The 25,226-nt window shown below is 40.7% G+C and overlaps 2 protein-coding genes across 6 annotated transcripts in view; both read right to left on the reverse strand.

Annotated features, from left to right (window-relative positions):
* Positions 1-12,107, reverse strand: part of LOC147224813 (UPF0606 protein KIAA1549) — a 38,436-nt gene extending 26,329 nt beyond the window's left edge. For all 4 annotated transcript variants that reach the window (XM_086163255.1, XM_086163254.1, XM_086163253.1 and 1 more), the window contains exons 1-2: positions 11,975-12,107; positions 10,812-11,087 (exon numbers count right to left, since the gene is read on the reverse strand). In XM_086163255.1, the coding sequence (XP_086019381.1) occupies positions 10,812-10,947 (136 nt within the window). In that variant the 5' untranslated portion in view covers positions 10,948-11,087; positions 11,975-12,107. The remainder of the gene's footprint in view (positions 1-10,811; positions 11,088-11,974) is intronic.
* A 2,392-nt stretch (positions 12,108-14,499) lies between these two features.
* hipk2 (homeodomain interacting protein kinase 2) overlaps positions 14,500-25,226 on the reverse strand; it is a 76,961-nt gene continuing 66,234 nt past the window's right edge. For both annotated transcript variants that reach the window (XM_086163258.1, XM_086163257.1), the window contains exons 11-15: positions 24,241-24,423; positions 22,788-23,111; positions 21,407-21,651; positions 21,132-21,286; positions 14,500-20,529 (exon numbers count right to left, since the gene is read on the reverse strand). In XM_086163258.1, coding sequence (XP_086019384.1) covers positions 20,065-20,529; positions 21,132-21,286; positions 21,407-21,651; positions 22,788-23,111; positions 24,241-24,423 — 1,372 coding nt within the window. In that variant the 3' untranslated portion in view covers positions 14,500-20,064. The remainder of the gene's footprint in view (positions 20,530-21,131; positions 21,287-21,406; positions 21,652-22,787; positions 23,112-24,240; positions 24,424-25,226) is intronic.

Genomic DNA, 25,226 nt, shown 5'->3' on the forward strand with positions numbered 1-25,226 from the left:
TGCTTCTTTTATCAACAACATCTGAATGTAAATATTTTCCTTAAATAGTTATCTTTAAGCACTAGTATCTTAATCAGTAGTGATTTAAAAACACAATATTCTGAAAATCTGCTGTCAGATATTTAATTTTATACTAAATGTATTGCATGGGGCTAACAGGAACATAAACTAATAGTTACTGATTTTTTTTCCAAGAGTCTCTGTATTTCACTGACAAGCAACAAAGACACAGTTAGCCATGCATCTTGGCAGGCGACCAGCCGAAATTTACTGCTATGACAAATAAGAGTATGATAATGTAACTTGTGCCTGTCTGCTAACCAGAGATTACTTTTCTGTTTGGAAAAAGTACATACTTACAAATTATTCAACAGAATGATAAAATAAGAACTTTGTCACAGTACATCAATTGACCTCCTTTTCAGTATTCGTGTCAGAGAGAAGAATACTAAAGGTCATTCGTTAATGAGTTAACAATAGGCGAGTATGACGTTTTACTCAATCTTGTGTGGCTTGAGGGTGTGATGTGTAAATCTCAGTCTATATTTAAAGAGACCTACATGCCATTGATTGAGATATTGATTGAGAAATCACAACTTCCAAGGGGATTTTGAACACTTGATCTTTGCAACACTGAGTGTGGCTAATTTGTTATGCTGTTACTAAATGGTGCACCCAATGAAGTTAGCTGTGTTTGATTTTGCTGCTACCTCACAATTACGTTTGTTGTCAGCTAGGACAAAAAATTATGGTGTCTAACTCAGGACAGGCAAAAAAAGGGATGATAAAAAAAGGAAAACGCTGACATTTTAAGTGCAATATTAAAATAGGGAATCAAAAAGATAAGATGACTTTATGTGCAGAAATATGCTGATGTGCATTTATTTGAAATAAATAAGAAGCAGTCATTAAGGTCAACACCATGCTGCCGATGCGATTTACCACTGAACTGTACAGAAAATTTTCCTTTACAAGATACTTTGCCATGAAGTGATGTTTGATGCAATTCTTAACTTATCAGGAGGCAGAACATTACATCAAAACCCCAATATGGTAAAATTATGTAAACAAAAAACAACAGAAAAGGCTCACAATGGGTGTGTTCTCTATATTTTGCATAAAATATAAAACATTTTTTTGTATACTACAAAAAAGTTTAAAGGCAAAAAGAAAAGGCACTCAGATGGACCCAAACAAAAGTCGATACGAGGATTTTTATTTTCGATGTGAAATGAAAATCTAAAAAACCTTCAACATAATTTAATGTGATCTTCCTTATTCATGATTGTCATTACAAGCAGCAAGCTATTTGCAGTCTATGTATTATGACTCAGCAGTTGCTGATGATGTTTGGTTCAACAGAAGTTCTGCACAATCACACAATTGAAAATAGCTACAAAATCAGCTGACAGGCAGCATTATTTTGAACACAGTGATCACACAACATGTTAATTGTCAAAAAAAAAAAAAAGCGTCTTCACATGCAGTTAAATCTCCTGCATTGCTTCATGTAACCACACTTTGGCTTGGCTCAAGGGAAAATTTAATTACAACATTCACTGGGTACACAACCTTAATTAAGTCACTGTGCTCTCTGAAAGATACACTCTCCTGAACCCTCTATAGCCATACATGTCAGCTGTCCAAGTAAACCCAAAGGGATGTAGCAGACTGCTAGGCAGATCCAAAACCTCAACTACACATATAGGTCTGTCTATATATGTCAATGGGAGCACAGTAGATAGGTCAGGTTCCCTGTTAGATAAATGTCATTCATTAAATTACCAATTTTCCCTCTCACCGGTATTGGAAATAAAGAGTATTACATTTTGCCATGATAATATATATCATGAAGACTTAGAGGAGCTTTGTAGCCAGCCATGTTTCTGGGAAGAACATGCTAATAATCTGGGTCATAGTGTGGTACATGACCCCGAAATGTCAGCTCATCTCAACAACCCCGGCAGCGGCACACTTACTTATTGTTATCATTTAGGCCAATGAAGATGTGAAATGCTGAAACAAAAACTATTGACGGGCCATTTATTATAATACGAATGAACTGCACTGATGATGACAATGGTGAGAATAATGAATACTGGAACCAAAAAATGATGCAGTCCTCCCCTCCCCCTGCTTCAAAATAAAAAGTGCCTCTTTTCAGACTTGCAGTTCTTCATTTTCACAACAATTTTGAATCTGAATGTCAATGTCAATAAATGAAAAGATTATCTGAAGATTAACTGTCTTTAAAAAGCTGGTTCATTATCTTAAATGAGGATATAGACATATCTTTTGACAGCTCATCTTTAAGTAAGGCAAAACTCGGTATGATAGACAGCAGCTCAACATACGGCAAGCAGGTAATTTAAGAGGCTGACATTACAGTAGGCACAAACTGACAATCGAGGAGAAAGCAGAGCTGCCACCTGGCAATTGAAATATGAGGGTGTTAGACTTGACTGGCTACACATTGTGCACTTAGGACTTGTGCAGACGGACAACATTAAACATCAGATCTTGAAACATGTGAATGGGCAACGCTCACATCATGTAAATGAAATTAGCCCTAAGAGTCATTTCTGTTCTTTATTTTCTATACAGTCATTTCTTTTGCATTTTTACAATAAGAACAAAGCATAATATATTTTGGCAGCCCATATTTATGCTTGATGTCCCCCAATCACGAACTTGTTCTTAACAATAATTTTAGCCATGTTTTGACATCACATTCTGCCATACTATAATTTTGGTATCCTGATCTTTTCTGTAACCATATCTTACATTTCTCTCTGTCCTAAAAATGGGATAACAGATCTCTTGGTCTCCCTGAAGTTTCTTTTTCTGTCTTCCCTCCACATCAGCACTTGCAAAAGCTGTGGCCAGAGACATTACACTTTGGTTTGCCTCCATTCTTCTGTTATCATCAGTGTGAAATCTCAAGAATGCTGTGATGGAACATTTCAAATTTAGAAACAAATATATCCACTTGAAAATTTAAAACTGACTGATTAGATTTTGACCATCTGAGGTCAAAATATCATTGCACTCATGTAAGTCTGTCTAAAGTAATGCCAATCAGCTGAAATTTCTCAATTAAGGTAATGTTTATGTCTATGCAGGGATTATCTTATATCTGCATCACAGAAAAGATGCAGTTTAGTGCAATCTATGGTTCGTATGGGGGGAATGAAAATGAGAGGCATATGCTTATTTTAACAGATTGACAGTGTTAATCAAAAGTTGAATTTGAATTCTATGCAACCCAGGACCAAGCTACCACGAGTCACATAAAATCATTAACTAAATGTAAACCCTTGAAATGTCTCAATGTTGAAACAATCCATAGAAATGTGTACATGGTTTTAAGTCAAACTCAACAGACTCATCCATAACACAGTTCACAGAGCAATCGGATAATCTTGCTGATATAAAATGCTGCTGCGAGAGTTGTAACAAGAACCCCAGTCAAAATTGTATATCCAGTTCTCACGCCATTATTCTGGAAACTAATTTTTCGCCATCAGAATTCTATTCCTTGTCCATAAATCCCTGAACAGCACATGTCCGAGCCCTCTGACCCTGTTCAAACCTGGGAGACTCCTCAGTCAGCTGGTTTGAGATTAATGGCAGTTCTCCTAGTCAAAAATAAACACAGGGAAACTGACTATAGCTTCACTGCTTTTCAAATATGGAACAAAATGCCAATTACAATAGAGGTATATTCTAGACAACGATGACTACTTTCAAATCTGAGTGAAAGGCCTACCAGGAAAATGTTGCTTTTTAATCATTGCTTTTTGTGGTTTCGCCAGTGTACCTGAACATAGACTGGGCTACTTGTGAAACCCAATAGTTTTTGCTGTGATAGATTCACACTAGTTTCAATATTTAATTTCTAAATCTTCCACTTATGGAAATGTACAGAAACAGTCAGTCTGGATAGTTGTATAGAAAACGTCAACATAGTGTCTTTGCAATATGTCATTCTGGCTGGAAAAGAAATAGTTCACATTCTTATATCTCACACAAAGTTGAATTAATGGAGTGGTAATTGTATTTATCAATTTCCTAAAAACCACAGGCCAATAAAACGCAAATTCCATTGGCAGCCTCTGCGTTGCTTTCAAGCCAGGTCTAATAGACAGTCACTTTGTACAGGCATTACACCACATTTCCAATTGTCCAAACAAACAGGAGAAAAATCATAAGGTTCTTATCTTCATCTTAAGATGGAGGAAGAAATTAGTCCATAATGTCATGTGAAAGCGGCATGTGTAAAAAATTTTTTTTTTTTTTTTTGCATGGCATTATTAAATTGAATATGAAGAATGTAGAGCTGTTACATTGTCCATAAATATCAATGAAGACATGTAGGCTCATAAATCCATTTTTCAAATTCTACACAAACATACACATTGGCTGATTCGCTCTATCTTGGTTTAGAAAAGCAGGTTTCAAACAGGGACTTGATGTTTCTTTATAAATCCCCACAATGTAACAAAAAGACATGGATTCACTAGCAACAGTGCACTGAAGGCAAGCTCTAAAATAGCTCTAACCCATTTATCCAAGATGGATATTGGCAAATAGTATGAGATTACATAGATAATCACATTTCTCCATTAACCAATAATTGTCTGATTGCAGATCTCTACAGAGGCCCGATGTCTGTATAAACTGGTTACAGCACACATACACATTGAGCTGTCTGGGTACCTTTTATTATATGTGCACGTGTGTTTCATGCAAATATTAATGTCTGTAGGACATATTGTTGTGTTTACCATTTACCGCTTCAAAAGTGAGAATACTGTTTCTCGCAAGGTGTGTGAGAAGAGACTTTATTTTATGAATGAAATTGATCTGCTGCTCAAACTGCAATACATTCAGCCCTTATATCTTGAGCTTACTGACCAATCAAACTGATTATTTGGATATCTTTAATCATATTCTAATGCCGATTACATATCAATATATTACATTGCATTTTTTTTTAAATGAGAAACACTAAAAACTAATAAATGAATAAATGGAAGATGTCAGAATCACAAACAGCTCAAAATGCTCCAAGGAAGATAAAATGTGATTTTGGTTTTGTCAGCCTCTCATGTCTACTGATCCCAGGCCTGAAAGAGAGTTAACCTGATAATGCTTGTCTGCAGACAGCACTTGGCTATCGTCTGGAATTGAATTGCAGAAAATACCTCCCATAGTTTAGTCTCCTGGGCTGAAATTTGTAGAGACAGGCGGAGTATCAATAGACTCTCAATCAGTTTCCTTTAACACGTCGAATACTCGGGGAATCAAATGTTGACAGACAAAATAATTACTTTGGCAGTGTTGTTTCAATAACATAAAAAGAGGTACATCAGCGTTTTGGTTTTCAGCTAATTTCATACATACTGAACGAAGCCATACTTTCAGTGCCTCCTGGAAATACAGCAATTACACCGTATAGATATCAGAATAATTATGCAGACAAATCACACATTAATGGGAAACAGACACAACAAGGATATGAGGTCTCACAGGATTGCACAACATTGAGCATTTGACAGACTCTGAGCTACAATTTTTATTATTGGAATAACCTCACTGTAGCAGGAACACTAGCATTCAGCCGTCCAGCTGTTAAACATACAGACATATTGTATGCGGGTCCGCAAACACTGCACACATCAATACACATAAGTGCACATAAATTACTATGCCTGCATAGAAACCTGAGATACCAATTACAGAACACATAATGATATAATTTCCTATGTTTGCCAGACTTCTTATTGGAAAAAGTGCTTTAATGGCTCTCTAATTCCAAAAAAGAAGGGAAAGAAGAAAGGGTCTTTTGGTATTAATGCTAACTAACTACAACCCCACACATGGTTCTGTTTTCGGCTGAGCCCCTTGCGTGACTGGCTCTTTTCAGTTGGCAGGAGCCGCTTATGTTGAGTGCAGGCGAACAATCAAGATATGGCTGTGTTGACATTTGGTTTATCGTAGAAGCTTTTAAAACAGGAAAGATTCCATTGTTTTTATCAGTGGAGTTCAATTAGACCAAGTTCTCTGGAAAAGCTCAAGCACCCCCCCCCCCCCAAACACACACACACACTCACACACATACACACAAAAAAGACCTCACAGTGGTGCACTGAATATGAACTTCCAAAAGTGGCCTTCCAACGTGTTACTTTAAACAATATTGAACAGCAATTTTGAAAAAAAAGTTTAGTATTATCACATTGTAGATGTTTGAAAATAAAGTATTTATGACCACTGGGCCAAACTTGGATCACATCTCCTTATCTAACAGGTCAGGTGAGTTACAATTACCTGTACATGTTATTGGTTCTGACTGTGTGTATTGAAAATTAACTGAATTATTAAATGGGGGAATAATTGGGGAATAATTAACTGGGAAGAGAAAACTGAACATTCGAAAATGCCAGCCTGACAGGTCATACTTGCATTTAATCAAAAAGTGAATTAATTTCTAGATGAAATGGGGGACTGGGATAACAAAAAATCCCCGTAGTGCAAGCGAGACTGAGAAAGCCGTGGTATCCTTCTTGCTTAGTGACCCCACCCCTCCTGACATACACACAAACATAAAACTTGTGTGCATTTTCTGGAGAGAAAGGCTGATACATGTAACCAGAGAAGCCCAAAGGACTGTCTCTCAGCACCCTCCGATACTCTGCCTCAATCCACCTTGCACAGGCCACCCTCTGACTTGCAGTCCTGTGAGAACGCACAGGCTTCCTCAGCAGAGAGCTGTTGAACAGGTCTAAACTCAATGTGCGGGCAGAATATCTTTGCACGGTGAAAGCAGCACACTTGATTGTTGGATGTTCAAATGTCCAAAACCAAATGATTTATCAGAGAGTGTTTCAAAATAGGTCCATTCTGGTGACCATACTGACTGGAATCCAGCACTACAAACCAGCAGAGCTGCAGCCAAATATGATATCAGTACAAATACATGTTAAACATTTGGCCTATTTTTGAAGCGCTTATAATAATGTAAATACCCAAAAGTGTATAGACATATATACATTCTCAATTAATTTTTATGCTATCAAGTTGTTTTGAAATCTAAGCTCTATCTAACCAAAGACACTTTTTTTTTGTTTTTTTCAATCTGAGTTATACGCAAGTTTTTCAAAGCATGATAATCAACTGGTTTACTTGGTAAAATTAACCGCAGGGAATTTGATCACGTTGTAACCGGTGACCATTTCACCCTGACTTTTAGGATAATGAAACTGCTGAAGAACTCTGCAAACTGAAAAAGGACAGAAAAGGGGCATAGAGAATCACTACCAGATGTACATTCATTGGCCCCCACTATGCTAACTTCACATCACACAACCCACCACTATGATGCAGGTAATAGCAGAAAACTGGAAAAAATTACGTATATAAGACTTTTGGATGCCTGGCTATATAATAATAACCTTGACGTATAATTATAACTTCAAATCCAATTATAATGGACACTGATCTTTCAGGGGGAGAATAACAGTAAAAATCCTTTTTCAAACAATGTGAGCATCCGACCTAACCTTGACCAGAAGAACACCCTCTCCTGCTCACACCAGAGCTGGACAGGCCAGGACAGCAACTCGCTGCTCCCAAACATCACTCTCTGGTCTGGCTCTAGCTTGGCGCAAGCAGAAGCACACAGTGTTTGGCTTTTGATCGCTTCAAGCCATTGATCTACAACAGGCTCTAATGAATAATGAATGGCCATATTGTCAACCGGCACAGCTCACATTTCACATGGCAGAGGACTACACTAGTAATAAGATGGGATACTGCAGGTTTGCAGCTTACTGGGCATAAACTATGAGCCTGAGCAGAGCGCAGAAGACAAAGTCTTGAGTCAAAAAACACAGGGACACTTTGCGGAGTTGCGTAAAAAGTTTAAAACAAAACTCTAATTGTTAAGTAACTTTTAGATACAGAGCTATTTATCTGATGGAAACTGGGGAGAGAGCCTGATGGAGTGAGAGGAACAGAAAAAAAGGGAAATTACTACATAATGTCAAGTCTGGAAGAGCAATTACATGCATGTTGCCATAGCCTATTTGACCTAGAAACTGTATAGAGTGCTTTTCTGGAAAAAGAGAGCTCTCTTCTTGACTGGTGATTTTGCAGCTGAAACGGACCATGGATATGCAGCTATCATCTTGCTCATGAATTAACAGTATTATATTTTAGATGGTAAGTATGATGAGCATAGGTCGTAATCTTATGATATTATAGTTTATTTCAAAAGACTTCGGGCAACAAGTTTACCACATTGAGTAGACTAATTTACTTTTACTGAATGATCATCCAACAATATCAAGCCCTACAGTTTTCTATTATGTGGTTCCTTATATTAATCTGTGCTACACTATAAAGCACAATGTTTTTTGCACTTTTTTCTAAATGAATGAAAAAGATCACAATTAATAGAAATTAGAGGATTACCACTTCAAAATATGATGCAAATTTATACCAGAATTGGAAAACTGTGGTAAACTTTCACTCCTACTTCACAATTAATTACCATTATGCTGTATTTTCCATTTTGTTTCTCTACCCCTCAGTTTGAATTATTCAGTTCTCACTTTCACAAACTTCTTTTAAGATAAATAAATCAATACTCCAAGGCTATCGTTGAATGTTCCCATTATGCAGCAACAACAAACTCCCAAATTTAGAGCACTTAAAATGAAACCAGCTGATTCAAAATGAGATGCAGTTGTCTGAAGTCCGTCCAAACCAGGGCTGATAAATATATCCTCATGTGATGCGGTGGTTCACCACAGGAGAACTGACTATGAGACGTTCCTCACGGTGTTTAGCCGTGATCACAATCGTGCAGATATCTCAACTACACCCAGTCCCTCCACGTTGCCGGTAGATATTTTCTGAGGGCGATGAAATAGACCTCATATATCTGCAAAGGGAAATCAAGTCTTCTGGCAAAAGTACAAAACAGGCTGTGAAGATATAAACACATTAACCCTACTCACAGATTTACTAATTCTATGACATAAACCAAGCTGTTGGCAAAGGGAAGAATAAACTCGGTGGCAAGTTGAACAACTATTGAAAGTGCACAGCTATTTTTATTCCATAATCTTAGTTTATCAGAACGTGACCTTCTGTGATTTTATTCTGCAAAAAAGTCAGAGATGCCTAAAGATTGATTTTTGATACCTATCATCATCCATTTATTTCTAAAACATATACAGATAATTTAAAGCTGACCTAAGTACCAACTCAGATTAAAACTCAACATAAACTACTGTAAAAACACAAAGCTGGCATAGTGACCGAGATCAAAATGAAGATCTCTTATCAGCATTCGGATGAGTCAAAGGGGGTTGATGGTTGACTGTTGCTCAATAAACATAAAATCATGCAACAAAACAACCTGGTTGCTTTGAGTGTTATTGTATAGATTCCAGGTTTCCTCAAAACTTTCGACCTGCAAGGCAACATAATAATGTCATGGGCTTATGATTGCCCCAAAAACTTCTCCAAGCAGCGTGTAGGGGGAAGGGTGTTGGTGGCACGATGTCAATATCTATAATATAGATCTTGGGAAAATACCCCATGAGTGGGTGGAGTGGAACCACTGCTCTTCAACCAGTGACTGGAGAGGGGACGACTTCACTCGATAGAGTTAGAGACCTGTCACTCCAGAATTAGTCATGTAGCCTGCTCAGTGTGATTACTACAGCTTTGACACTGGTTGCAGGAAATTTGAGTGAGAGTAAATTGATGAAGAGCTGGCCTGTCAAACACAACTCAATTAAACAGCACAATCTGATTGATTTGAGGGTTCAAAGTACTGATGGGGTGTACTATAGTTGGGGCAGGGCTGGCCTTAAGGATCACAAGTGAAATGACTGGATAGTTGGCAGCTAAGGTGACCTTGAATAGCCCAGGAATAAGGATGGGGTTGGACTGTAACACAGTCCAGTCAGCCCTTGCAGCATATTTTCAGGCATTTTACTTTGAGATGGAATCATGATTTCCTGGTGTCCCTTTTAAAATAAATTGCATCACTTGGTGACATGTTTTAATTTATTGTACTGTGAAGTTACATAAGTGAGAGACAATTTCATAAAAAATTAAGAAAATAAATTTTGTGCAGAAGTTTAATTGCAGAAGGGGTTGCCACACTTATTTATAAAACTGATGTTTAAGAAGTGTTTCTGTGAGCACCTTGAGTCTCCAGGTCAATATTAATACCGAAAAAACAACTATAAAGTGAAAATATGGTAAAACAGCAGACGGGGAATATGTAGCATTCAACAGATTCTAATATGGTATTATACAATTTCTTGCATGAGGAATCCAAGACAAACTCTAACTTTTCATTCAGAATTTTATTCTTCACCTTATTGAAATAGTTTTAATTCTAACAGACGTTGGTGAAAAATTAGAATATAAATAATGTATTTCTAATCCGTCCCAAGGGAGGTATCACAAAACGAAGTCATTAATATTGATATCTTAGCCTGGGCACACCATTTGGAATTTAGAACATTTGACATAACTTTCACAGATTGAAAGATTTTTTTTTTATCTAATTTGCTCTCTTCCATTTCTGGCTTTTCTTACATTCTCATATAAGATGGCACCTGAACTGATCAGAGAACAAGTACGTTCAGACATATAATTGGTTTTGTTACTTGTCACTGAACTCCCAATGTGCTTGGGTGTGACACAAATATATTTTTATCTCGGCCACTTGAGTTACTGAAGATGCGAACTGATGTATGAGTTAGCCAAAGGTGTACTCTTACCTGCAACAGGTGAGTCACTGGCGATCACATTTATCAACACTGTCATCCACAGAAACAGTGCACCCTGGCTCCAGGTACGCGTATGAGCCCCGAGCATTGCCACAAAACCAAAAAAGGAGACTAAGTCTGGCATCATACGGCAAGGGTGAGGTCAAGGCATTTCATCAGGTTAAGAAGACAAGGTTTATTCCAAGGAGACAACGAAGATTCCTCCAGCTCGCCTTCGTTTTTAGGCCCTTCCTTACAGCAACACCTGCCTGCAGCAAGAAATGGAAGCTGAAATTAAAACAAAGCAGAGGATTTATTATTTCAACCTGAAAGATCCCTGAAATAAGAAAATTGATAAGCAGTGCTTTACAATAACTGCTGCTATGTCAACATGACCACACACCTCAAACTATTGTTTGGCTATACAGTTACAACAGCAAAACACACAATAGTGATATGACCACCTGTAATAACGAGGGTGGATAAATCATGCGAGATAATAGAAATCTCCACACTGCAAAATCCCAAATAAAAATGTTTCGTTAAAACAAGCCACATCTACTTGGAATATTATTAACACATCGTATGCACTACACTCCGTCCGGGACGTGAAATGTAAATGACATCACGCATAGCCGTTTGAGGACTTGTGTTTTATCCAAGTGCCCGATTGCCGATTCACATTTAACACATGTTACGTTGGAATTGCACAGCGGCCTTAAAAATGGATATTTACAACGTCAGAAAAACAAGCTAAATGGGAGGTTGTACTCCCCGCCGACGAAGTAACCTTTTGTAATGTACTCCGAATACGCGGCTGGATGTGTAACTTGGTGAATGAAACAAAAGAACGGCAGACGGAGCAGCACATTGCTAGCTTTCAAATCATGATACACTACAGTCTCTTGTCCTACATCCCGTCCCGTTACTTGCGAGCTTAACAACCCTGTGCTGCTCTTCACCGGGCTAGACAAAGCAGCTTACATCCCTCTTTTCAATGGTAAAGTCACATGCTGGAAGTGTAAAAGAGCGTACTTTGGTGATATTCCTAAAGCTAGCATTTGAGTGCGGAGATAACGCGGACCCCCTCCCCCTCCCCCTCCCGTTCCTGTCAGCAGAGCTGCGCACGAGACTCACCCCCCCACTCCCGAAAAAACAAATTAAAAAAAACCCACAGGGATAAAAAACTTGAATAAATCCTCTTCCTGGAAAATATCCTTAAATGAATAAAACGTAGTCTGGGCCGTCGTCCTGAAACTTCGTGTCACCACCTGCCTGTATTGAAAGTTATTTGGGTATAAACGCGCCGTGCTGGAAACTGGCGTTCGTCTGACACCGTGCTGGTAGCGGTTACCTTCTCCCGTCCTGAGACTCGTTAAGCCCCGCCTCCTGACAGGTCTGATTAGCGCATTATTGGTCAAAAGCCGCGCTTATTGGCTGAGGCTCTTGTCTGTCAAAATGTTCTTTTTTTTTTCCCCCTTCAAATTAGGTTGCTCATCTTCGTCTGGCGTCTGCAGCTTCCAAGGCAACGTCGACCTACGCGATGATGCGCACGGCGGATCCATGAAAGGATATGTCTTCCTAAAATAATAAACAGTTTCCCTCTCTCTAGAGCTGTAATACGACTTTCTTGTCATACATTTTTAAGATGCGTAACTGTCTTGAGGCCCATTTATCTGACAGTATGCACAGTAAAAAACAGATGATTTCTTGACGGTGACGCATCGTGATGCGTTATTTTTAGCAGCACGTTACTCAAGGTTTCCATCAAATGAATACTATACATGAAGTGCGTGATAAATTAAAGATTTTGCATGTTAAGATGGTGCGGGAGAGAAAGAATAGGGACAAATATGCTCAAAGTCATTTGCAGTGACTCCACATGAACATTTTGGTGAACACCTCCATCTAGCGGTAACTTCTGGTGCAACACTTGTACGCTTGTCGGGCGTAACGTGGATTTGAATTGCTTCAAGTATTTGCACCCAAAGTTTAGCAGGGATAATCGTCTCTTGGAGTTATCGAGTCAAGATTATCCCAAATACCTTTATTTTTCTTAACTTTCACTTAATTCCGTTAATGGTGAGTGGATTGAGAGGCACGTGCCTATTAAATAGTTATTCAGAGCTACTGCAATATATATTTATCATTGATTACATTAATATTTTTGCTATTTCTACAGAAGACATTTGACTGTTGCTTGCATCTGTTTGGTCTCTCTAGGGAACAAATTAACACACAGATCACAAACCTTGTTCATAATTTTGGGGCGGCTCTGGCTCAGTTGGTAGAGCAGGCTCCCAAATCAGAGGGTTTGCGGTTCGATTCCCATCTCTTCTTGTCTGCTTCTGGTAAGTGCCCTTGGGCAATGTGAGCTGCCAGCTGCCCAGATGGCTTGGTAAGCTGCTTGCATGATGTGTGAGCGATTTGGATGATGTGATCCACTGCAAAGCGCTTTGAAACCCCAAAATGTCAAAGCGTTATAAGAAGAGGCCATTTATTGTGTTTCTACAGAATAAATTATGTTTCTAACATACAGTGAGCATGCATCTCACACAGGTGCTTGTATCGTGGCAAAACATGTTAAATTTCACTTATAGGGATGGTTTGTTTTCATTTTAGCTAGCAAGAGTGATATGTTTTTGATTCCTGGGTCAGAATACGGTTCATGTTTGGTGATGTGATGTTCAGTACCTGAAGATCAGTATCTGCATCTTGACGTTGGTTTTGTAATTTGTGCAAGTATTCAATCTCTAATACTAGGATTTTTAAAATCAATGAATTCATCTAGTTTTTATTTTTCTTAATCAATTTTTTTATTGTTACTGTAACAACCTTGCCATAATCTTCTTTTCTCCCTCATTTATTCATGTGAAGTCCAGTAAAATATACTTGCAGAGACTGAAAAGCAAAATGCATTAAAAATTCACAAGACCCATGCAGCATTGATACACGTACAAGCTAACAGCAAGATTACAAGACTGTTATTTTGCATAACCCGCAAATCATCAACATATATTAAAATCAGACACTATTATGGCACTGCAGGTATTTTAAAGCTACATTTAATCATGAGTTCAAAGATTGCCGGCCGCAGATACAGTATGAATAATTTCATTTAGTTATTTCAAACATACATTATGAGGAGGTAATATAATCAGTTTTATGAATTACATTTTCGGCAGAGGCGATACGGTGGCGCAGTGGTTAAATCGAGCCAGGCTTCATGCTGTGAGGCCAAGCCCTGGTTTGATTCTGACAGGGGCCCCTTTCTGGGTGGAGTTTGCATGTTCTCCCCTTGTCTATGTGGGTTTCCTCGGGGTTCTCCAGTTTCCTCTCGCAGCCCGAAAAACATGCAGCGGGTTAATTGGAAAAATTGGGAAAATTGCCCCGAATGACCGAGCGAGAGAATGGTTGTCTGTCTCCGACTGACTAGCGACCAGTCCAGGGTGCACCCTGCCTCTTGCTCGCTGACAGCTGGGATAAGCTCTAGCATCCCCCGCGACCCTGAGTGCAGGATCAGCAGCAGACGATGAATGGATTGATGGATTATTTTGGAGAGAAATGGCTATTTGATTTCTAATCAGAATAAGCTGACTATTTGTTTTCCCTCTAGAAAGAAAAGGAAAATTGTAAATGATTTTTGTAGCGCTGTACAATGCTGTAAAAAATAAAAATAAAACAACACGAGACCCGTGCCGTGATTTAACAGTTTAATGTAAATCCAAGACAAAGTGTGATTACATTTCTACACATATACAATATGCATATGTGAGCATACAAATTCTCATTAATAACTCGATTCACCTCGGAGACCGAAAAAATGATCAAAAGTAACAGTGAATAACAAGCTATAACATAGTTCACCAGAACGCGAGCCCCTTCTCACCCTACAGTTAGTAAAGAGGACAATGAAAATAACTATATTCTTCTATTTGACAAAGTTGTTCATCTGTTAAAATCCTCCTGTAGATTTACAATGCTATTATTAGTTTTTTTTCCTCGAAGCCTAATATAAACTCACTCCATTTTTCTACAACGAAAATGATCAAGAGAAGCACACAACATCATAATGGTAACACAAGCGCATTGTAGTAAGTACTCAACTTGTTAGGAGGTTTAATTAATCCTTCTTATTGTCATTATTATATTTATTTAAACATTCTATAAAGCCAGTAAAATATTCATTCTAATAATACTAAATAATATTAGGCTAAGGAGCAGGGTATACATAAAACGCTACATCAAAAGATTGAAATAATGAGACATCACACCCCAAAAAACAAAAGTAAATGAGAAAAGACAAATAACAGAGAAGTATACTAGGAAATACTGGAGCACACATTAACCATTATCAACAAAGAATGAGATTTTATACCATTGAGGAAACACAACGACAGACACAAAAATCGGGGTCAGGGTTTGATGCGCTCTTAGGTCTGGAGAAAATGTCAAATAACTGATCTTCTACCGGAGTTATTTCGGGATTAAACTGATTTTACCATTTTTTCTTAGGACAGTTGTCACTTTTCAAATTGGGCTTTCGGTGACTGTCGGTCTGATTATGAATGCAGCTTTGGTGTACCAGTGCCAGATTCCACTGTTTTCAACATTACAAATAAAAACCCTTTTTTTTGGCGAGAAACGGTTCTGAAAGACCACCATGTGATACGCTGCAATTTTCATCCCTGAAATGTAGAAACGAAGAAAAATGTTAAAATGCAGCGGGTTAAGGGAATTGGCTGGTGGAAATCTTGCGTTCTGGCCCGGTTTAGGAGACGTTGGAATACGAGGAGGGGTACAGCATGAAACCGCTCTTTCGCCCTCACACTTGCCGTCTTCGATTGGCATCAAACCTTGGCCACCTCACCATGAAATCCCCTGTGGGGCGAGCACATCTCCTCAACCAAAAAAGTTAGACTGGACAATCATCCAAATAGACAAACCGAAAAAAAATGGGGGCTTTAAGAATGTTTACGTTACTGGGCAATTAAAAAATCCCCAGTGACAGAAAGCAAATCGGTATGTGATCGCCACAAGTTCCTCGCTCCGCGTTGCTTCGGGTACCTCGGGGTCATCGCGGGTCTGCTTCTCCAAAAGTCGCATCAGATGAGTTGGTCTCACGAAGACTTAAGACTTAAGAATTTAAATGGAGGACGCCTTGAGAGATGTAAAAGCAGCTGCCTTGTACAGTATTCTCGAATTAAAATGAAACCTTAAAAGCTTTAGAGGTATTGCAGGTTATTTGGAAGGGAGACTCTAATAAGAACATAATTAGCGGGGATGCTCGCCCGAACATCTGCACACTCTACTTTAAGCACATTTTGGTAATTGTAATGGTAAAGGTAACTCCATCTACGTCAGTGCTCACATTTCACCCCCCTCCCTATTTTTTTACACAAAGCATTGGTTATGTGAAACAAACAAAGTGATGGACAAGAATGTCAAAGACATTATTTTCAGGGCCTCTCATAGTCGGGCGTTTCATTTAGACAAAATATGGATCGTACATGGGTTCCGCCGAGTGAGAATTTGCTGGAGATCTCATGTGTAGCTTTATTGTATCATGCACACAAATGGTGTAAAAATTAAATACACAGTCAAACCAATGACAAAAGCTATTTCAGATGTAGCCGGTCACATTTTACATTCACGTTGTGCGGAGTGGAGTGACCATCATTCTTAAAGGTTTTGTTGGTAAAATTTTGATTAATTCCTCTTTCGTCATTTTATTCCATGGCATGCCTTCCCATAGAACCTTTTTTTTTTTTTTTTTTTTTTTTACTTTTTAATTTTTTTTTTTGTTGGTTTCTTTGTGTTTTTTTTTCTTTTTACAAATGTATTACAACACCAATAAAGATACAAAATCAAGAACTCAAAAAAATATAAAACAATTTGGAGAGAGGTTAGATCTCGAAAATGTGATTCATGGGCTTTAAAATGGGAGGGGTGGTGATGAAAGAAAATGGATTAAATACTAAGCTCTTGCTAGTTAAAAACACTGTGGCAACTTTTAACAAACTAATGATTGCGCATGAACCAAATCGGATCCTCCATGTGTACACATATACTGTACTTGCATGCATTTGCCTCGGGGGTAAAACATGACCTTGAAAGCACTTGAAAAGCATCTCTAAGATGAGGCCGGGTTTGGGTGGGGTTATTGCCTGTCTGTCTGTTCTCTGGACGCAGTGAAAGATTGCTTGAAGCAGACTGTGCTGTGGTGTACATGGTCAAATCTGCTGTATTCTTTGGTGGGAGGAGCAAAAAATTCAAGCAAGACAAAGACAATATCAGGAGTGGGGGCTAGGACAGCAGTCAAGCGGGTGGGGTGTAATGCCAGATTCCCTCAAACAGTGGAATGTTTCAGTAGTCTGTCTCATAACAGAGGAGCAAAAATGGAAAATCATCTCCCTTATGCATGTGTGCTTAGGCCCAAAACGGCCCGGAGGAAAAAAAAAAAGTAGTTCAAACAAAAAGACAACAACAGAGAATGATTATGAAACCAGCAAACGCATTTGCAATCACATCTTTAAACTGCTCAGAGCTTGGGTGGAGGGGACTTGCATGGCGGGGCAGACGGAGGGCCGCGTGGCAACAAAGTACCAGGATGAGACGCCACTCCTGAGCCAATGGGTGGATTTTTCAAACCCAGCTTTGGCATCCTCAAGATACATGTTTGTGACTGATGGTGGTGGTGGGGGAGGGGCTTTGCTGGATCTCAATCAGTTCAACGCTTGCTGTCGTCAGCACTGTTGCGACACTATACATTTTCACCCACCCCCACAAAGGAATACTAAATATTATTGTACTTGTACCCCCCCCTGCCCCAGGTTACAAAATAGAAATGAGCCTGACTTATAATAAAAACACACACTCGCACATTCGGATAAAACGTCCACAAGAATTATTGCAACAATCTCTAAAAAAACACAACATGTAGTACAGCCATGTCAGGAGTTTTGAGATAAAGTTAAAAAAAAAATATTATATATATATATCACTTACTGCAAGTACTATGGCATACCGTGACAGAGAGGAGGGAGGGGTGGGTAGGTGGGTGTATCAGGCTTTAACTAAACCACCAGCACTTCTGATGTGAACAAATCATAAATGTGTGTTTAGCTACAGGAAAACAAACGAACAAACAAACCAAAATAAAAACATGTTTGTTAAATTAAGCAGCAAACACAAGAAGCAACAGCCCTATTGGTTCTCTAAGTGTTCGGGTGTCCCATTCGACTGGGGTGGCGGTATCTGCAGTGTACCTGGTTCGAAGACAAATGGACTGTGGCAATGGGCCGTTCCCACAATACGCCCTTCCAGGTGTACGCTGCGGCATTTCCCTTCTGTTCCCTTCTTGAGACGCGACCTACGACCCGGCTTACGAGCGAACGACCTCCGATGACCTTTCGCCGGAAAAGTAAACGACAGCAATGTCACATCAGAGTTATAGGTGTGCATTCAGGTAAGATAAGAACTCATACGGCTCCTACCTCTCACCCGGGCTCAGTGTTACTATCAACCTGCTCAGTGCCAACTTGCTACCATAATAGTCCCATTTAAGATAGAGCATCCCCCACCCCCTGCCGCCCCCGTCCTCCACTGTCCCTTCCCAAACAGACCCTTTCAAAACCAGCCCCGCCCCCTCCCCCTCATTCCTGCCCACACAGAATCTCCCTGAAAAGAAAAAAAAAAAAAAGAAACTCTCAGTGCTCCGTTTCTTCACTGTAGCCGGGCCAACCCTCGCCTCCCCGAACCGCCCTCCCGACGACAATCACTTTCTGTCAGGCTTTTCTCCTCGGACGACCTTTGAGCGACCTCCGGTTCGTGAGCCGATACCTTTTCGCCGTGCGATCGAGAAATTCCCCTCCGTGAACGAAACAACACTTGCGTTCCAAACTAACGCCACATGTTCAGGTGCTGCTGGGATGGAGGTTCACAGCTACTCTGTACAATTTGATATTTACATTGATATCCAGAAATAAATCTAGCAACAATTGATCTATGACTTTGGTAAGTACCCGAGGAAAGTTATCTCATGCATGCGTAATAAAAATGTCTTAGCTTGTACTTGACGCTGACATTGATCTTCTTTATTAATAAGGACAAAGAAACAGAGAAGGCTGAGCCTACACCTGGAAGAGGGGCTACAACTGCCCCGACTAGGATGTTACCCCGGGGAAACATCGCTCTCCGCGCAGCCACAGTCTCCGGTGGCCGTCAGGATCCAAGCCGAGTAAACTGTGTTATGTCTGTAAGGCACTACGAGGGAATGATGGTCGACACCTAAAGTACTGGAGAGGGTGCTGATGAGGTGGACTACACACGCATGGCTGACAGTAGCACACACAGACAATCACATTGTACATGCCTATGTTATTATAACCACTTTGTGCAATCACATTGAAAAAGGAGGGGACAAATAAGTCTATTGGTATAAGGAAAAAAAAAAGAAATTGAAAGTTTTCTTCAAAAGAAACGGGTGCAGACTGCTACATTCTAAGAAAGGGGCCCAGCTAAGACACCTAGCTAAAACTGAAGTATTGTCATAAAGGAGAAACATAAATGAAAAATACCTGTAAATACACTAAAAAGTTTGTTGTCTTCTGTTGGTTATATTTCCAGAGGCCTCCTCGGCTTGAGGAGTTGGAGCGGTGGGCGAGTCGCCTCTTCTTTCCCGCCACCGTGAATGATTTGGAAATGTTAAGACAGTTCAAGGCCATCGATATTTTTTTTTTTCTTTGAAGAGCAGCAGGTTTCCGTATTTCACCTTTCACCCAATTATCTTGGGATTCCGAACTTCCAGTCAGTAACCCCTGTTCAGCAGTCACCTCCCACATTTAAGTTGGGCAAAAAAAAAAAAAAAAAAAAAGGAATACCTCCAGTCCCCCAAAAGGCCCATTTTGAACTTCCCTGTTAAAAAAATGAAGCCATTACTTTCCTCATTTAAAGTGAAATAAAAAAAATAAAAAAAAAACAAAACTGGCCCTTTCAGAGACAATTTTGTAAAGAAATTCATTGTGAACAGTAACCTTCTGAAAGTCAACCCCCCCCTTCCGCTTTCCCTTCTGGAGAGGCTGTGGATCTTGTTTTTTTTCTTCATCTTCAAGTTACACGTGACAGTTTCGCGAGGATTGCACGTTCCTCCGTCTCTGTTTTTGTGTATGAGGTCGTGGAGAGGAAATCTGCGGAGTCGAGGGGGCTCGAGTGAGGTTGGGTCTGAGGAAGCAGCAACGCTGGGTCAGGCTCTCCAGTGTCTTCTCTAGAGGTAAGGGTACTGGTTGACCTTGGTGGGGCTCAGCGGGTATCCAGTGTAGACAGTGGAGGCGGGTGAGGCGCTGATATAGGCCTGGTGGGCAAACTGGGCCTGGTACTGGCTGTGGTGCAGGGTGGGTGAGGGCAGCACGCGGTGGCCCATGCTGACGGGGACCTGGTGGACGATGCTCGGAGGGTAGCTCCCATGCTGGACCGCGTGGCGTGCCGAGCCCTGAGATGCCACCAGGTGGGCCACGGTGCCCGTGGAGCTCAGAGCGGCAGGCGCCGTGTAGGTGTAGAGGTGGGGCTGACTGGGTAGGTGCGTGGCGGCCAGGTGCGGGTGGACATTTCCTGTGTGAGAGGGGCTGTTGTGATGGAAGGAATATGGGGCCTGAGTGGCGATGGTTGGGGTGATGTAGGCTTGCTGCCTGCGATGACCTCCATTTCTCTCTGCTACCATGTGCTGCTGGGCCTGGAGGGGGATAAGAGGAGGAGATCTGAGGCTTTTTAGCACACAATAACATCTTTCAGTTGGATATGTACATCGCATTCTGTATGTCTTGCACATTCTCGGAGAATCGGGAGCCAATCATTTTTGGTTGAATTTGGATGGTGTTGCGGGTTGATTTGGAACGAATTGCTTATGCCTACCCATCTCATCATCACATCATCATTTGTTTTTTTGTTTTTTTTGTGTTTTAAGCGTTTCTGTGAGTGTCACGGTCTGTTACATGGCGGGTTTGCGGGCAACATCCTTCACATTTTCCTGGCTCCTGGAATGTTCTAGTTTGGACTCATTAGTCCTCTTCCAGCCCGTCGCTTTCCAGGTAATAAATTACAAACGCATGCCTCGCTAGCCCAGGCAGGTTTATGATTGTGTACAAGCTGTCCGGGCACAAAAAGCCAATCCGTCTCTCTCTGCAATCGAGTGGAAGCTTCGCAACACTGCCGTCTGAATAGCGGTGCCACAATTTGGACTGTATCTCCCATTGGTGCAATAAACACCTCCGTCGGTTGGGTTGTTCTTCTCAGACCGCGACGCAACGTGTTCGTTTTCACCACTACAATAAATACCTGGCTGAGATTAAGAGGCTGCTGCTGAAGGGGGTGCGGCCCTGAGCGCTGCTGTCGATAGGATCCGGTCACGCCCCCGGGTATGTGGTTATTGCCAGATATGCCTCCATTGGAGGATTTGAACTTGTACGCTGAATTCTGTTGGTTCATTGCATCTGCAGAGAGAAGGATATAGCGGTGGTTGACCGGGAGGCAGTGACTTTGCCTATTTGTAGGCAGAAACCATCAGTTCTCACATGGCGCTACTTGCATAACTACAAGTAAAAGCACTATACCTGGCATTAAGCGCTCACACTCGTTGGGAACCTCACTGGTCTGCGTTTTGAGCGGGGGGATGATGATGGTGCGCGGGTTGCCGTTGTTGTAGTTGTCCAGAACAGTGGTCTTGGTGTCGTAGCTGTTGTTGTTCGGGGGTCCGGACTCTACGGCGTAGGGGCTGTTGTTGCTGGAGCAATCGGAGTCGGGTGAATCGTGGACCGTCACGCAGCTGATGACGTTCTTTCTCTGTTTAGAAGACGAGCTGGGGGGAAGTGAAAAGGGGACACGCTGTACGTGAAATATTGTGGAGTAAATAAATCCATACACAGTATTTATTTACAACAGGAATTGGGAGCAATGGAACATTTAGAGTTGTGTATTTGGCTTGATCTCATGATATTTGTGCGCCTGTGCTTCTGCAGCATTTATACCCAATTGCATAAAATCTTGAAGAAAGAAGAAAATATTATATAATGTCACAAGAACTAATGGGATTACTTAATTTTTTTTTATGCGCAGTGAGTGCAAGGCAAAACAAAATGATCCACCTTGTAGTTAATCACCTATAATAAATGGTCCTGCAGCCACTTGCTGTCTCAGTTCACTTGTTCCAACTGAGAAATTCGTATTCTTTTTCCAATTATTTATATCTATTTGTTTCATTAAATATTTAATCTAATGATTTTAGTGTTTTTTTTTCCTGTTTATTTGCACGGTGTCTCGACTCCAGAGGAACAAACATGTTTGTCACCCCTAACTGGGTTGGATAACATATTACCACATCCACAAACGTCATTAACTGGACTGATATTTCCTACAAAGAATCCATAAAGCTGACTTTTATTGTCTTCAAATGAGTGGATTTAGTGCATGGCTTGTTTCTAGGTGCAGCTGATATATTGGCTTTTCAGCATGTTAAATCATTGCATTGTTAACGGGCTAATTGTTGACTAATACAGAAATACATTTCACAGAAACTGTCCGTATAATTGTATAACCACATGAAGCCAAAAAAGAAGACAAGCCAAACTTGGCCACACAAATATAGCCTCCTTATGTTGCTGGTAATGGTTTTCATTTAGATGCATCCTGCTGAGTCAAAGCAGTGTTTTTACATTTGTTGTGCCTACTTTGGGAGACATATTGGGGTGGGTACATTTATTTTACAATTTCAGTCCTGTCAGCCCCAACCAGCGGTTGCACAAACACACCGCTGCATTTCATCATCGTCAACTTTATTCATAGAACCTTTTGAAAAACGGTACAGGGGCGAACAAAGGACAAGAACCAAACATAATAAAAACAAGAAATCTAAATTGTCTGTAAAAGTACAGGACAGCACGGACAACAACGGCAACAACAACAACAATACCTGAATTCACCAAACTTAGCACTGACCTATTGTTTTGTTTGTGGTCATCTTCCTCATCCGTGTCACTGCTGATGGTGATGATGCTGACGGCGGGGCTGGGGGTGTCCGGGATGATGATGGTCTGTCTGGGGATGTGATGCTGGTGCGTGTGGTCGCGGGTGGTGCTGGAAGCCTGCTCGCCTTCACCCGACCCCCAACCTCCGCTGCCACAAACTTGCGGTGGCTGGCAAATGGAGGCGGGGCCGTTCTGTAGCACGGCGCATCGTGGTGGCGTGTTCTCCTTAACCCGCTTGGAGCGTTGTGGGGACAGCATCGTTTGAGAGGACGAAACCTCATAGGCTGACACGTTTCTTGGAAAGACACGGAAAGACGATTGATCATTTGACGCTCGCAAGGAGGCGAGAGGCCTGACCGATGGAAATCAGGGATTCGATTATTATGAAACATGAGGGATCGTAGTCTTAATAGCCCTCATTTGTCAGTCAAACACAGTAACCGTCTCCGATTCTGATCCTGAAATCCTCTAATGACGGACTTGATAAATGATTTATGAAGCCTCTGCATCTTACCAATTCAATAATGAGTTGTCATTGATAGATGCGGTGGCAAAAGGCAGTCAGGATGCAATATCTTCATTAAAAACTCCCTCGTGGCTTTAGCTTTGAGGATATGTAGTATCTAAGTAATACCTGAAAATAAGCTAGAAAATTAGCTGACAATTTGCTTAAAAGAAGGGGCAGAAAAACTCCCCTCTTGAATTCTCAAAGGAGTGAAACCTGAAATTACCTTGTAATTTGCATGGATGATCAGGGAGATGGGAATAAATCATCTTGGAAAATTTAATCACATTACTATCAATATTTCAGACATTTTTCTAATTTACCGTATTGGACATCCAGATGTGCTGAGAAAACTATTTTATTATATTTCAACTACATTTTTTTTGACAAGCCCATAGCTGGAAATGTAACAACTGACATCAAAAGTTTGAAATGGCTCAATTCGTTTTATTCTGCAGCTTTTGAATCAAAGGTAGACAGAAAGAAAAAAAAAATCAATTTTAAAATAAAATTGCAGCTGCTGCCTCCAGTGTCAAGGTCAGACAAACTACCTGATTTATAATGGCAATGTCATTTTTTTATCATTGCATTGCATTTTTGCGAGAAAAATTGCAAGCCAAATACAAGTGGTCCGTGAACAAGACAATCAATTGAAAATACATATACATTATATGTGAATATTTGAATATATATATATATATACAGTTATATTTTTTTATGTATATAGTTATAAATATATATTCTTAACACCCCCCAAGCTGAAACTGAAATCCAGAATTTGATGGGAGTCTCTCTTCTGCTCCTAATAGTTGCAAGCCTGTGTGCAGAAATGCCTATGCTTTGCTAAATTTTTATGCGATTTAGGGACATTTCTGGACATTCCTGGGGGAACGCTGAGGGAAACCGGGTGTCACAGTACCTGGCAGACATCTGGTGCTGTTTGCTCTTTTTGGAGGAGGAGTTGTTGTTATTCGATGGCTGCCTCATGACATGTGCCACTCCCACGTTAAGGGTCTGGTTGGATGGTAATGTGACATGGCCAGCCAACAAGGCTGGCTGCTGCATGATGGGATTGTAATGGCTGCCGTGGGGATGCGAATTCCTGTCAAATAAAGTGAAGGGAAAATTGGTACACAAGCAGGTTTGAAAACAAAGAAGCATTGTGGCTTTTTTTTCCCAAGAAATGCCAGCAGGTGTCAGCAGATAACCTTTCAAAAAGAGGAGGAGACACGGAAGCGGGGGCGAGGAGAAGGAGAGAGAGGGAGAGAGCAAAGAGGGAGGGCAGAGGAGCTGACACCAGCAGCTGTGGTGAGACAGCTCTGCAGTGGAAGTGCGACACTTTCCCGATCGTCCCTCTGAGGACATCATAGCTGTCACTGTACAGGAATCGGGGTGGGGACGAGGATGGAGAGGAGAATAGACGTATGGGATAAGAGGAGACTTGTCAACACAGATACACAGGAAATAAACACACACCTGCAGCAGTTTCGACCTGCAACTTACATGTCTCCCCACAGACGTCCCCCATCTAAGCATCCATTAATCAGGTCAGGCTATACTGACAGGCTAGACTCGGTATGATGCCTCTTCACCTAACCAGCCCAAGAGGTCAATCTGCTTGCATAAAAGCACTGCATGATTCATTAATGATGAAAGTACTGGCAGAGAAGAGGAGGCTCATCATCCAATCAGGCATAGTGTTGCTCCATAGCAAATAGTCACCTTAAAAAAAGACTTAAAACACTTCCAGCGTGCTGGCAGTTTATCTGACCTGCAACAATGCCCCCCTCCCCCCCCCCCCCCCCACATGCAGAAAATAATGCAGGAAGTGTTTTCTAAGCAGTGAAATGACATATGGCCTTGTGGGAGGAAGGCCAGAACACTGATATTTAAATACAGGTGCAT

The sequence above is a fragment of the Fistularia commersonii genome, chromosome 17, assembly GCF_037954325.1.
Source record: "Fistularia commersonii isolate RoL2024-O1a breed Wild chromosome 17, RoL_Fcom_v1.0, whole genome shotgun sequence".
NCBI classification, from domain to species: Eukaryota; Metazoa; Chordata; class Actinopteri; order Syngnathiformes; family Fistulariidae; genus Fistularia; species Fistularia commersonii.